This window comes from Mugil cephalus, chromosome 16, assembly GCF_022458985.1.
Source record: "Mugil cephalus isolate CIBA_MC_2020 chromosome 16, CIBA_Mcephalus_1.1, whole genome shotgun sequence".
Lineage (NCBI taxonomy): Eukaryota > Metazoa > Chordata > Actinopteri > Mugiliformes > Mugilidae > Mugil > Mugil cephalus.
Genome location: NC_061785.1, coordinates 7,438,752 through 7,453,558, shown reverse-complemented (window position 1 = coordinate 7,453,558; position 14,807 = coordinate 7,438,752). Strand labels below are relative to the sequence as shown.

Below are 14,807 nucleotides of genomic sequence, written 5' to 3'. Positions count from 1 at the left end.
AGATGCCTTTTTCAGGATCCACAACAGACTGCAGTGGGTGACTTTTGTAGAATAAATATGAAGGAAAATAAAAAAAACTGTTTACAGTCAGGAAATACAAAGTAGTCATGCAGTATGATTTAAATTTTTATCCATCCAAGATTATTGTGTCTTTTGTTATACGCTTTTATTCCTCTTCCAGCCAATCAGGATTATTTTAATTACCTGCATTCAACTCCATATTTCTTTGACCCGAGGTTTATAGTTAGTCCTGCCATTGTTCTTTCCTTGACCTCCATGTCCAGTCAATTGGCCGGATCCTTTGTCTATAAACACCCTCGGGGGCTGAGTGCAATTGTGATGACTGTGCAGATCCGCAGCCGCCGCTGCAAGACAATACGAAGACTTGTTTCCACTTCCAGCGCAGGTCCGTAAATCGGGCAGTGTGTCAGCGCTGCTGGTGACCATGTGATGCGAGGTCCTCAAAACTGTGAAATCTTAAATGCTTTCGTAAGTGTCCGAAGTCATGCCAGACATGTGATGTTCATGAGTCGTCGGAGAGGAATGTGATCTTGTGATTGTCATGGGTTCTTATGAACTCCTATAGCCATACATTGTACGACCCCTAATAAATGAACCAATGAATGAATGAATGCACAGAAGGATCGGCAAAAGGAATGAATGAATGAGAAGCTGTCTCGCACTTCCTCCCTTAGTGATAATCACGTTAAATTTGGTGAATGCTTGTGTGTCTGCAGGTGCTGAACGAGGCTGTGGGAGCCATGATGTACCACACCATCACCCTGACCAGAGAGGACCTGGAAAAATTTAAAGCCCTACGCATCATCATCCGCATCGGCAGCGGCTACGACAACATCGACATCAAGGCTGCCGGAGAGCTGGGTACGAACTGAGAAGACGTTAATGTTAATACATTAATGTTCAGTTTGGAGGAATGATTCTTACACTGCTTAATCAAAAGTTTGAACACACTTTCTCATTCAATTCAGTGAGAAGATGTGTACGATATTTTAATTTTTTATGCTCTCAAAGAGAAAAAAAACATCAATTTGATCTAATGCTGTCAAGTTTTCCCTCTTTTCATCTCATTTGAAGCAGTTTGATTGCCTCACGTTCACCAGAAAGAAACTTAACAGCTCCATCTAGTGGAGTACTAACACAACTGGTTTAGTAATTCTAATAGAAAAACATACAAATTATATAATACATATATAGAAATCTAGTCTAATCTATATACACAGTGTTTAACTGCCACCTGTGTACCCATATAATACTGTCAAAATATTGCGATGCTACCCTTCAAGTTCTTGTGTTTTCTTCATGTTGCAGAACGTGTTAGAAAAAATCTGTGTTTGTTTCCGTGTGTGTTCGCTGGTTCCTTGCTTTTACTGTATGGATTTATCGGAGGCTGTTCGAGTTTAAATCGTCGGAGTGACTGTGGACATCTCCCACACTGAGCGGCAGGATGTTCAAAGACGCGCGAGGAAGAGAAGAGTTAGGTCTCCTCTCTGAACCTCCACCCAGGCTTCTTTCTATCAGCAGGCTGGTGGCTCAAACAGCCCTTACAGTTGACAAAGCTGCCATTTCCCTGCCAATACGAGATACTGTGTCTAACTGCCGCCCACTCGCTGAAGGCAGAGCTCTGCCTCGCAACGCGGGAGTCAAAAGCTATCGTGCCTGGAGAAGGCGGCGCTGATATGACGGCTGTTCTCCGGGAGAAGAAAAGGGGCCATTGATCGAGCAGACTCGGGCTATTTTTTGCTTGTCCAGAGACGACTGTGCTGCTGTGGCTGCTGCTGCTGCTGCTGCTGCTCGGAGATACAGAGTGGGATGAGGACATTAGAGGAAAGAGAGGGCAGACGAGAAGTGTCCAAGAGCAGTAAATAAAAATATAAAAAGTAAAGACAGTGTTGTTGGAGGAGAGGCAAGAGGCAACATCAAAAGATCAGGGGTTTAAATTGCCTCAAGACATGAACATCCCTCGATTGTGACGGTGTTCAAAAGCTCCTTTATGACGCATTTACATAACAATTAACACGTTAGCTCCACTATTGTTGGGTGATGATATGATGCAGAGGTGGGTGTTGGCAAGGACGTCACGATACGTATCGCGATACTTGAGTCACGATACATTATTGCGATATTATGATATTGTGATATATTGCAATAATCTACATAGTTCACTGAGAAATTTTAAGTGCAGCTTAAAATACACAGTGTATATATGTAACTCAGATCACAGTGATAATTCATTGCAGAAATTGAGTCAAAAACAATATTAATTCAGATGATCAATTTCCAATTTAGTGCATTTGTACAGAACAAATGTTGGAGGTGCGGAAACAAGACATTTTTAGTCGATATTGTATCGTAAGAAAAAGTATCGCGATATATATTGTCATATCGATATTTTTTCCCACCCTAATGTGATGATAAGGATGCAAACTGTAATTAGAGTAGTTGTACATACAGTAAATTAGTAGACAATAATATCTGTAGCTGCCTTAAATCTGAGCCATATTTCACTTGCAACTGAATGTCTAGATTCGTTCCTTCATATTCAGCCGTTCTCCTCCTCCTCCTCCTCTGCATGCAGGCATCGCCGTGTGCAACATCCCTTCGGCGGCTGTGGAGGAGACGGCGGACTCCACCCTGTGCCACGTCCTCAACCTCTACCGACGAAACACCTGGCTCTACCAGGCTCTCCGGGAGGGCACGCGGGTCCAGAGCGTGGAGCAGATCCGGGAGGTGGCGTCCGGCGCCGCCCGCATCCGCGGCGAAACGCTGGGCCTCATCGGTTTTGGTAAATGTCGCTTCGTTTCATTACTTTTTTTCTTTTTTTTTTTTAAGGTCTGCCTTCTTGTTTTCTGTGTTTTCTCCCTCCCTCCCCCTCCTCCCTCCCCCTCCGTGTTTTCATATCCTCTCACCGCTCCGTGTGCCTTCTGTTTTCCTGCTCTGATAAGGTTATTTTTTTTTCCTCCCTCTGCCCGTCCCGCAGATTATCTCAAGGTTGTCTGTTTCGCCTCCCTCCGGGCTGACTTCCTTTTCTCTGCCACGCTGTTCCCTCATCCCGCCGCTCTAATGCTCACCATTATATCTCTGTTATTCTCCCCTCTTCTGTTTTTCGACTCCTCTGCTCCTCCCTCGCCGCGGTCCCTCGACGTCTTGCCCTGCCATAATCAGGCCTCATGGCGGACTCGACTCTCTCCGTGCACCTGGTTTACCGCTGATTGTGTGTGTTTGTGCGTCATCCTGCCCTGTCTCAACATCACTGGGCTGACAGATGCTCCTTCTTCTCACAAGCCTTTCCAAAGTGCCACCTTATCTCTGTGTCCACATACACTCCCCCCCTCACACACACACACACACACACACACACATATATATACACATATACACAAACACATTACCTCCTCCCTCCTACAGGTCCCAGACAGCTGCCTGGACTTACTGTGCCTGAACAGCAGGCCCTGGCAGGGAAGACGTCTCCCTCAATCTCTCTCTTTTCTCACCCACTCCTCCCTCCCCCATCGTCTTTCTGGCTCATGCCGTCTCCAAAACAATGTCCATTGTCAGTGGGAGGCTGTGGGAGAGCGAAGGCCTCCTGGTGTTTGTTTGCAGAACTGTGCACATACAGCCAGCTGCACTGCTCAGCTGGCGGCAAATACACTTAAAAAAAAAAACAACCTCTGGCTCTGGTGTAAGAGGAGGACCTCAAGCATCAGCCTCCTCTTCCCTTTTTTTTACACGTAACACGGTAATTATCACTCGCAGATGAGTCAAAACTACAGCTGACATCCGCAGCTCTCCTGCTTCCATACTTGATCTCCTCAAAATTGATTTGGGATTCGGGAACACGCTCATCAAGGAAAAGCAATCTACGAGCACCTACAATCAATGATTTGACATTAACAATGGATCAAATGATGGCGCATATGAGGGAGGACGATAACCGCGGCAAATCCGCCGATAATTAGCGCCGTTCCCCTCAGCCCCGAGACGAAGTGATTGACTTCGTTTCACGCCGTTGGTGTCGGCGAGAATAAGCTCTGATGAAAAAACCCACGCACAAACTTAGAGACCTGCTGATGAACACAAAGACTATTGATATTACAGCTCAGTTAATCCATGTTTGCACCAACAAAGTAAACTAAACATAAGTTGGATACACCGATCTAGCAGATCCGAGTCCTAATGGTTGAGGGGAGGATCATCCCACAGATACTTGATCAGTTTGGCATCTAGGGCAGTGGTTCCCAACCTTTTCCAAATCAGGGTGCACTTTTACGTCTCAAAAATGTTCACGGCCCAATCAGTCATTCACGGAGCCGTCCATCAGCACCACACAGATATCAGGAATGATAAGCAACGGGCTGTCTGTAACAGGCTAATTAGCAAATTATTCGCAAATAATGGGTTTGACATCCAGATCCAGACAGAATCCAAATATCAAAAGTAGCCCATGAAAATTCACAATTCAGTGCTTTTTTGTATATATATGCCAATACTTATACTTATATTGTTTATTCTATTCTATTTTTTATCTTACTATTTATCTTTTACACAGTCTACTCTTTATTCTTGTTATTTTTCTGCCCCTATGTATTCTGTTGCATACATAACTGCAGTTTCTCCATTGTGAGACAAATAAATGTTTTCTAATTCTAAAGATACGCTTACAAATAAACACAAACCTGATATAAAGATGATTTAAATTCTGCTCGGCTCTAGCCAGATGAAATTGGAAATGGCATTCCATACCAATGCCAGGTCCAAAATTTTTCCAGCAGGACATTGAATTGTCCTGTTGTAAGAGGCTTTAATGTTGTGGCTGATCTGTGTAATCTGACAGCAACAAAACCAGAGATATTTGAACCACCTGTAGATTTTATTGTAAACACCTGGAGATCAAACAGATGCCGTTTCCCTTCCACGTAGCGCCAGAGTTCCCAGCATTTAAACTAACGTCCGGAAGCACCGATCCCAATTTCGACACCCTTCCCCGGAGGGTCCGGTAAATCGGACTTGCACTGCAGCCCCTCGAGACGACCTGGTGTGTTTCAAACCTGCTGGAAAAAAAAACTAATTCCCCTTTGCCGGCGGCGTCGGTGTCGCTCTTTCAACCCGCAGCTGAATGCAACAGGTTCATGTCTGTGCTCGGCTTGACGTCAGACTGCAACTCTGGGAAGTATTGGAAATGAAGCAATGGACAGATTATTAAGTAGATTAATAATACTTTAGCTGCAGGTGAAAAGTGATCTGTTCTTACAGAGCTGTAAGTGAGTCTTTATCCTGCCGTCTGTCACTGGCTGACACCGAAGGAGAAAAAACAGGAGGGATGACTCTCCTCAGCCGTGGAGCCTGAGAGCGGGACATGATGCTCCATCACAAAGAGAGGACCTTGAGAGTGTAAAGCGCCTTATCGATCCTTTTCACGAGCTACAGCATCCAGCTCTCCATTACTGTCTCCAGCCAGTGGACGGGAGACTCTGCAGCATCCTACACAACAAATGGCAGCGAGAGACAGAGGGAGAGGCTGATGTACTGCAGGTCCAGTGTCTGATTCACCGTCTCACAGCCTCCACTGGAGAGCTGCACTTTTTTTTTTTACTATCTCCTTATCAAAACACAATTTATATATCTCATGAGGTTCAAGCCCAGTCACTGGATCAATATATTGGTGTATATCCCAAACTGATCAAGTATCTGTGGGATGCTCCACAGAGGCCCCTCCCCTCAACCCACTACCCAAAACACCTGTGGAGCAGAACCGAGGGTTATAAATGTAACCAAGGTTCTGTGAATTCACCGTCTACTGCGCTCGAAAAGAATTAACTAAAGCCTCAAAAGCCTTCAAGAAATGTGGCTAATGCTCCACATAAAAAAAAAACTCTGCATTCAGGAGAAGGATTAGAGTCAAAAATGAAAACCAACAAGAAGAACAAATACAGATTAGGCTGATTACAGGCTGGTGTAGTTTTTTTGTTATGTTTTGTAGGAGAGTGTTGGAAGACGAGAACGACGAGACAACACCTTAAATTGTCGCTGCTTGCTTGTGTCAACAATGACTGTGTAATTACTGCTATCGCCAGAAGGGGGAGACAAACGCTCTGCACTGGAGCTTTAAAGATAAATGTCGTAGTATAGATTAACTGACTAATTTGCAGTTCATCTACAGATGCAACATTGAACTGATGCTGTATTAATTTATTTATTTTGAAGGGTCTGTGCACCAGTTGTGCAAAAAGGCAGTTTTTTTGATATCTTTTGTTCTTGCAGCTTTTCAAAATGATTTTATTATTTCCTTGTAAAGTTCATGTAATAGGAAGAAGCACTGCACTCGAGAATTGCATTACAGATTTCCAGAGCATTTAAAGCTACTTCCACTGTCCTTAGATTCAGTTTACAGGTTATAGATCCTGTCTGCGTCCCCCTTCCACCCGGCCGAGTTCGTACTAAATCCTGATTTAATTCAGATTAAATTCTGACATTGGGTGCAGATTGAGAACCCCCCCCCTTCTCTAGATGATACTGCCAACTGAGTATATGTACAAGATAGAAATGCATCCTCTCAGCTCATGGATAAACATCTTCTGCTGTTTGTGTTTCAGGTCGTTCAGGCCAGGCGGTCGCAGTGCGCGCCAAGGTGTTCGGCTTCAACGTCATCTTCTACGACCCTTACCTGCAGGACGGCCTGGAGCGCTCGCTGGGCGTCCAGCGCGTCTACACCCTGCAGGACCTGCTCTACCAGAGCGACTGCGTCTCCCTGCACTGCAACCTGAACGAACACAACCACCACCTCATCAACGACTTCACCATCAAACAGGTACGCTGGAAAAAAAAAAAAACGGGCGCACACACACACATACACACACGTCATCCAGACAGAGCTGAACATCCCATTGAGCAGCTGTGACCTGACCTGTGCTTAATGCAGCGCTATCTAACAGGTAGACAAGCAGAGCTGCTGGTGTATTATTACTCTGTCAGCCCTGGAGCCCGTCCTAAAGAGCATTAGAGTTGGTTGAAAGAAAGAGTAAGGGGGGGTTAAAAAAGAAGAAGAAAAAAATGGAAACGGCAGCAGCACCCTTCCCGTCTCCACGTTCCCTGCTCTTTATCTTAAGCTCCGCCAAAGCCGGACACAAATTCATTCCTTTGCTCTGTCAAATGCAATTAGCGCCAGCCCACGGCTACAGCAAATATATCGACTAGGCTGCACAGCAGGGGCGGGGGCGGGGGTTTTTGGCGGGGTGGGGGCGCTGGGGGGGATCTGAGCGGCGGGGAGGGGGAGGGGGAGGGGGGGAAAGCCCGGTTCACCGAGTCAATAAATGCACTCGGAGGCGCTGCCTGGGGCGACACCTGCAGGGAGGCAGCGGGACTGCACTGCTCTGCAGAAGCGTCTCTCCCCCCTCCCCTCCCCCTCCCCTCCCACTCTCGCACTTAAACTACGCGAGGAGATAAAGAGGAGTGGGCGTAGGGAAGCAGCGTAACCTAGTTAACTCTTTTCCAAAGATTCTCAGCTGCCTCTCATGCCGCTTTTCTCTCTTTCCTCACCCCTAAAAATTTTGGCTGCTCCTAAAGTGGAAACGTGTGCGTTTGTGCGTGCATGTTTGTGTTTTTTTTTTTTTTCTGTGTCAAAACCGCCAAGGCCTAATAAAAGACTGCCTGCCAGCGTAAAGGCTTTTCATGGCCCTGGATTTCAGCTTTTGTCAAGATTAAGGGATTACTTTCTTCTGAGCATATTCATTTTTTTCCCCTCTTCCTCCCTCTTCCACTTTTTGTTGTGCCTTTTTTTTTTTTTTTTTTAATAACCACCAAAAAGCAGCAAAGCGGGGCGCTGGCGCTTTCTCTTGTTGCGACTCCATCCCTCATCCTTCATCTCATCTCTCGGGTTTTGGGTGAAGATTTGTCTCCCTGTCCCACATCTGTTATTTTTCTCCTTTCAGCCGTCAGGTGCGACAAAGGCGTCGCGTTTATTTCCCGTCCTCGGTTTGTGTAATACGTCTTTAAACCCTCAGGTGCAGACACCCGGCGCTGATTGAGCCTCTCCTCGATCAAAACAGATTCATTTTGACTGAGCCGCACGCGTTTTTCCCGCCCGCTAATCTCTGTTTTTCTGCGCTGACGTGTGTCCAGATGCGTCAGGGTGCGTTCCTGGTCAACACCGCGCGGGGAGGCCTGGTGGACGAGAAGGCTCTGGCCCAGGCGCTGAAGGAGGGCAGGATACGCGGAGCTGCCCTGGATGTACACGAGACTGAGCCTTTCAGGTCGGTGAAATCCCGCCCAGAAATGAGTGTCTTAGGCAGATACGAGTCCTGATAAGTTAAAGACGCATCCTCTAAAAAGCTTTTTCAGCACCCTGCAGGTAATGGAGTTTATGCGTCTGGCTTTTTTTCCCACCGATGGAGGAATTAAATAAAAGTTACAGGTGGATGAGTGTGAAGAGATGCAAGCAGAATGACTCCTCTGTGAAAGAGTTAAAAAAAAAAGTGTGAATAATTCCTATTAGCCTCAAATTAAACCTTTTTAAATCACTTTAGTTTAATTTCATATCCATTGCGGTGGTGTGTAGAGCCAGAAAGATGCGAATTTATGAACCTGACTGTACACGCTTTAGCACTTTCATCACTTTTGTTTTAGTTCCTTTATTTGTAAAATCCAGCAAAACCTTCAACTCTTCTTACATTTTGCTCATTTGATCTCTTATTATTTAATATATTTTTTTTACTAGTCTCCCTCCCTTTTCCTTCCCTGTAAACATTTACAGTTTTTATCAATGCCGAATCGATAACAATTATAAATTTGATTTTATCACAGAAGCTAGATAAATCCATTATTTTTTAATTAATTAATTTAGCCTATTTATTAAGTTGCATACAGAATTATTGTGTTTTAGTGCAGTTCAGATTTATCGCAAAATCTTTGGTTGATTAGACTTTTTTTTTTTATATATTTTCTTAAAATTTCCCCCACGATTTTAAATTTCTTTAAATACACATTAACATGAGGGTAGTTTTCGTAGGCCTGACCGGTGGCTGTTGAATCTGAATTCGATGAGTCTCCGCTAAGCCAACGCGACACCGGTCACACCGGTTCAGGTTCAGCTGCACCGAACCGGGCGAGGGTTAGAGGAAAGGAAAGGAGAGCTGGGGAGTTTTTTTGTTTTGTTTTTTGTTTTTTTTTGTGTCTGCATGACAGGAAAGAGACACAGAGAAGGGAAATATTGGAGCAGCAGGAAGAAGGTGGTGGCATTTGCGAATAACAGGATCTGACATTTAATCCCGTTGGTCGTGTTTCCTCAGTGATCATGCAAAACGTTTCCAAAAAGTTTACAAGTTTAAAAAAACAAGAAAAAATCTATGAACTATTGTCGAGTATCTAGACAATAAATAGAGTCAGCCGTTACATTATGACCACCTTCCTAATATTACGTAGGTCTCCCTTGTGCCTGTCAGTGGTCATAATATTGTGGCTGATCGGTTTGTATTCTCTGTATTTTTATTTATTTATTTTTTCTTCTGTGTCGTAGTTTTGCTCAGGGCCCTCTGAAAGATGCTCCCAACCTGATCTGCACGCCACACACAGCCTGGTACAGCGAGCAGGCCTCCCTGGAGATGAGGGAGGCGGCGGCCACCGAGATCCGAAGAGCCATCACCGGTACGCGCTCACGCTTTCTCCCTCGAATCCCCTTCTTCTTCCTCCACCGCTTCGACCGTCCACTTCAGTCTGTGCCACGTCGCGTTTCCACTTCAGCAGCCCCTCTGCAGCCTTTTATTAAATCCTCTCAACAGCGTCACTGCAGCTCCCAGGGGAAAGCTGTCCTCTCAGGGAACATCCAGATTGTCAAAAGATCTTAATTTGTGTATCCGAGCCTGACGTGTTTGTCAGCCTCTTGTACAAATCATTTATTTCTCAAATCTGGCAAAACCTTCGAGTCTTCTTGCAGTTTGCTCATTTGATGTCGCGTTGCAGAGTTTTTTTATATATATATATAAATATTTTTTGCTCACAGTTTGCTACTTTCAGATATAAAGTTGGCACGTTGAGCAACAATGTGCCAGTTTGAAAATAACAATAAATTACAGATTATCATAGTAGTAAAATAAACAGAATTATTTTAATAATTTAGCCTATTTATTAAGTTATATATAGAATTATTGTAATTTAGTTCAGATTTATTGATATCCCGAAGGAAATTAATTTCGCAGCAGACGTCAGAGACACAGTGGAAAAGGACAACATCAGATCACATCAACAGAACACAATTATCATAAAAACGTGACACATTAAAGGTCGAAAGATCTTAATTTGTGTGTCTGAGCCTGATGCGTTGTTAACATTGTGTCGTCGTCCTGTAACGAGCTGCGTCCTGCGTGATGTTTTTCCCGCTTTTAACTCTGAACGTGTGTGCGGTTCACGCGACAGGCCGCATCCCCGACAGCCTACGAAACTGCGTCAACAAGGAGTTCTTCGTCACCACGGCACCGTGGGCGGTCATGGATCAACCGGGCGTTCACCCCGAGCTCAACGGAGCCGCCTACAGGTACAGCTGATATCAGTGTGTTTAGCTTTTATTGATACGTTCGTCTGCTTTGGAAAAAAAAATCAAGATGATACATTTTGTTTGTTTGTTTCACTGAATCAATGAACTCACCACTCTGCCATAGATCTAGGGCCCCGTCCCTTCACTAACCCTCCTCTTTAGACGTACTTGAAAAAAAAACTCTGTCCACTCTGTCCCCATTCTGGGCCCTTCTTGATCTCAGCATGTCCGCCTCCATGTGCTTCTTCCACGCAGCCAACTGAACCAAACTCTTCCGGCCGTAACAACCGGCGTCCCCCAAGACAAAATTAATGCCTAGATCAGAAGCAGGTAAATACGACCATCCGGGGCCTCTGGCTGGAGGTCCTGGATAAGACCTTCTCACCTGAGCTCACCTCCTGATGTGTGCCCCCCTTCCTCCCCCAACTTCTATAATACCCCCCTCCTCCTCCTCCTCTTCCTCCAGCACTCACCTGTTTGACTGAACACAGAGTAGATGGATGTGTCCCCGTAAGCATGACATGAAGCCGTTTCAAGCTTCGTGGTTTCTCCTTCTAATGGGTTTCGCTCAGGTTGAATGTTTCTGAGCTTCAGCGTCCTGTTCCCTTCTCTAGTCTGATGGGTTTTAGTGTGATTTTTCCAACTTTTAATTATTTTTTTAATTGTAATAAAATGTCTCTTTTCCTTCAAAAGGAACTAAATCAGGAACTGAAAGTTGTGTTTTTGCATTTCTATATTTTACAGATCTAAAAATAAATAACTAACTTTTAAAGTGTTGAATGTAGCTTAAGAAGTTCCATTATGTTTCCTTTCGTTATTTTTAGCAGTATTGAGAATTTTATGCGTCAAACCTGGTAGTTCTTCAACAAATCAAAGTAGTAGAAAGGAGAGCAGGAACTTTTAAAGAGGTTCCTGAACAAGTTCCCGGTGTGGAAAAAGTGGCAGTAGTAGTACCTTTAGCGAATACTTCCACAATTCTTATATACATATATATATATATAAAATAAAGAAAATTATTTCCGCTACCATTTTAGGTCAAAATGTCAACCCCAGTAGTTCTTTAACAAATCAAAGTAGTAGAAAGTGGAGCAGGAACAGGAAAAAGTTCAAGGCGTGAAAAAAAGGGAATGTAGGTTAGTCTGCGTTCCAGGATTATGTTTCTTTTATCTGTTTTTTTTTTTTGTATATAATAAAAAAACAGGTTTTTTCAGAAAAGCGGTATAAAGTTGAGCATTTAGTTTCTTTTACCTGTTTTTTTTTTTTTGTGGAATATAATAAAAGATTAAATTTCGACCTCAACTCTTAGCAGAATTTTAAATCAAAAAGTGGTCTATGTTTGGGCATTACGTTTCTTTTATCTTTTTTTTTGTATATAATAAAAAAATTAGCATTTTTTACGTCAAAAGTTTATGTAGATGTGAGCATTACATTTCTTTTAGCTGTTTTTTTTTTTAGCAGTATTGAGGTAAAAACCTAGAAGTTCTAAAACAAATAGTAGAAGTAGAAGAAAGTAGAGCAGTAACTTTTAAATGGTTGAATGCAGCTTAAACAGTTTCCTGAAGTTCTGGCTGTAGAAAAAAGGACAGTACTGTTTTTTGCTTTGTTTTTTAGCAGTATTGAGAATCAAAAAGTCAAGCCCAGTAGTATAATTAGAGCAGGAACTTTTTAACAGGTTCCTGAAAAAGTTCCTGGCTTGGAAAAAAAAAAGGGTAGTTGTAGTAAATAGAGATCTGTTCAGCAAATTCTTCTACAATGTTTTAAATGTGGACTACGTTTATAGTTCTTTTACCAGTTTATTTATTTATATCTTTTAAGCAGTATTGAGGTCAAAAAGTCAAACTGGGTAGTTCTTAAACAAATCAAACTAATAGAAAGTAGAGCAGGAACTTTTAAAGGGCTGAATACAGATTAAACAGGTTCCTGAAAAAGTTCCTGGCATAGAAAAGGGGGCAGTAGTAGTCAGTCAATTTTAGTTCAAAAAATTAAAACTAGTAGTTCTTAAACAAACCAAAGGAACGTGTAAAGGTTTGAATGCAGCTTAAACAGGTTCCTGAAAAAGTTCCTGGGGTGGAAAAGAGGCAGTAGTACAGTCTATAATATTCCACGGTGTCCACGGTGAGCGTGCTACTCTCTGTTCGTCGCTGACGCTAACTCGTGGCCTTGTTCGTTCCCAGATACCCGCCGGGTGTAGTTGGAGTGGCTCCGGGTGGCATCCCGGGGGCGTTAGAGGGCATGGTGCCCGGTGGGGTGCCCATCGCCCACACCCTGCCCTCTGGTACACACCCGTCCCAGGCCCCGTCGCCCAACCAGCCCTCCAAACACGGCGAGACCAGAGAGCACCTCACCGAGCAATAGCAGCAGAGGGGACACAGACGGCAGAGCTCTGATCCGACCCGCTGACCCCTCAGAAGAAGCAACCAATCACAAAAGCAACCGACCAACTGGGACCAAGAGACAGTGAAACAACACAAGCGGGCTGCCTGTTAAATCAGCCAGCAACTGGGAACAAAAGAAGTGTTCCGGGGGAATTTGTACTTTTAACGTTTTAGTTTTTACTCTGTCTCTCTGGGTTCAGTACCGACTTTACTCTTTGATGATGTTTTTTTTTTTTTTTTTTTTTTTGGTTTTTGGTTTAGTTTTTCTTCTTTGGGACATGCCTATGATTGTGGACACAAGAGTCCAGTGTTTTTAGTGCTCCGGGGGTTACCCGATGAGACTCTGTCCCGTCCCCCCCCCCCTTACTCCCCTAACCCCTCAAAACCCCGTACACCTCAGAGCTCATGGGAAATGTAGGCCCACATCTCAACGCACCAACGGAACGAACGAGAGAAAAACCTTTGGCATCGTGTGCTACTGGACCTTATTCCCCATCCCACCTCTTCCTCCTCTTCCTCTTCCTCTTCCTCCTCCTCCGCCTCCCCCCTTATGTAACAAGTGTGTGTTGTTTAGGCCCCTCATTATGCTTCCGAAGAGAATTATTATTTTTTGTTTTTTCCTTTCTATCGTCAGTGTGAATGACTCAAAGTGGATTATTGACTTATATATATTTATCATTCATCAAATTAAAGGAAAAAAAGATTGCTCATCAGTTATAATAGTGGGTTTTAGCCCTTTCCTGGCGTCGACGGCTACGGCAGACCTCCACCACTAGATGGCGCTTCTGCACAGCGTGAGGACCCTGCATCCGGAGACCAGCGAGTTTTGGCAGCAACACTAAACTAAAAAAAACATTCACCTGATAACGTTCGCTGATAGCTTCTGAAAACAGTGTTTTTGTTAGAGTTATTGTAGAGTGACGTGTGACTGAAGAGCCTGAAGATGAAAACATTCTCAACGTGATCATTAAAAACAAAAAAAAATCAGTTGTTTTATTTTGTGTCTCATTCGGGACAGAGAGCGGCGTAGATTCCTCCCTTCTTTGAGCACATTTTCCCCACTCGAGACAGGAAAGGGTTAAAGCAAACTTATTTTCTTAATGACTCAGGAAAAACACTTTTTTGCCGATTTTATCGTTTTTTCCCCCCAGATAATTATTATTATTATTATTATTATTATTATTTTTGTCTTTGAGGAAAAAAAAGTTAAGACTAATAATCCGGTTAGTCTGAATATTTTCTCTCCTCCATCCTCTTCTCCGTCGTGGTATTTTTATATACGAGGCGCATCCCACGTTTTTTGGTGTTTAAAAGAGTTTTGAAGAGTCCTGTTAGATTTGTATTGCCTAGTTAAATGTTCCTATAACCATAGTCCTATGTGATCCAACCTCCCCGACCCCCCCTCTCTCTTCTCTCTCTCTTTTCTCTCCTTCTTATATTTTCTTTGTTCTATTGAAGGCCAGGTTCTTTGGGGGCGTCCTGTACTCTGTAAGAGCAATAGCTGAAACTCCTACTTAGTGTCCCGACAATAGCAGAAGAGGCAGCCAGCAGTATGTTTTTGTTTTTAGTGTGAGTATTTGTATTTGTTTCTTGTACAAGGTGAACATTTAGCATTCAGTGCAGTTCAAATAAAAAGATACGATTCTGAGAACCAGTCGTCTCTTCTGACTGCTTGATTTTGATACTTTTTTTTGTGTATGTAGTTTTGTTTTGATGTTGAGACGCCTTCCAGGTTGTGCGTTTGCTCTGTCATCTTACGCCACAGGAGGGCGCCAAAGTACAAAGACGTCCTGCTCGTTGAAAAAAGGCAGCACTGGAAAAAGAAGATGAAATGCAACCATTTTTTTTTATGTTTTTCAGATGCTTCAGATGTTCATTTCATGTCCTCA

The 14,807-nt window shown here is 43.6% G+C and overlaps 1 protein-coding gene across 3 annotated transcripts in view; it reads left to right on the top strand.

The window, feature by feature from the left end:
• LOC125022172 (C-terminal-binding protein 2) overlaps positions 1 to 14,569 on the top strand; it is a 102,051-nt gene extending 87,482 nt beyond the window's left edge. For 2 of the 3 annotated variants that reach the window (XM_047608560.1, XM_047608557.1), the window contains 7 exons: positions 738 to 882; positions 2,597 to 2,803; positions 6,612 to 6,826; positions 8,137 to 8,267; positions 9,530 to 9,657; positions 10,426 to 10,543; positions 12,718 to 14,569. In XM_047608560.1, the coding sequence (XP_047464516.1) occupies positions 738 to 882; positions 2,597 to 2,803; positions 6,612 to 6,826; positions 8,137 to 8,267; positions 9,530 to 9,657; positions 10,426 to 10,543; positions 12,718 to 12,898 (1,125 nt within the window). In that variant the 3' untranslated portion in view covers positions 12,899 to 14,569. Of the gene's footprint in view, positions 1 to 737; positions 883 to 2,596; positions 2,804 to 6,611; positions 6,827 to 8,136; positions 8,268 to 9,529; positions 9,658 to 10,425; positions 10,544 to 10,798; positions 10,874 to 12,717 lie in introns of all 3 variants that reach the window. The other variant, XM_047608559.1, reaches the window with a different exon arrangement.
• Positions 14,570 to 14,807: the final 238 nt, after the last annotated feature.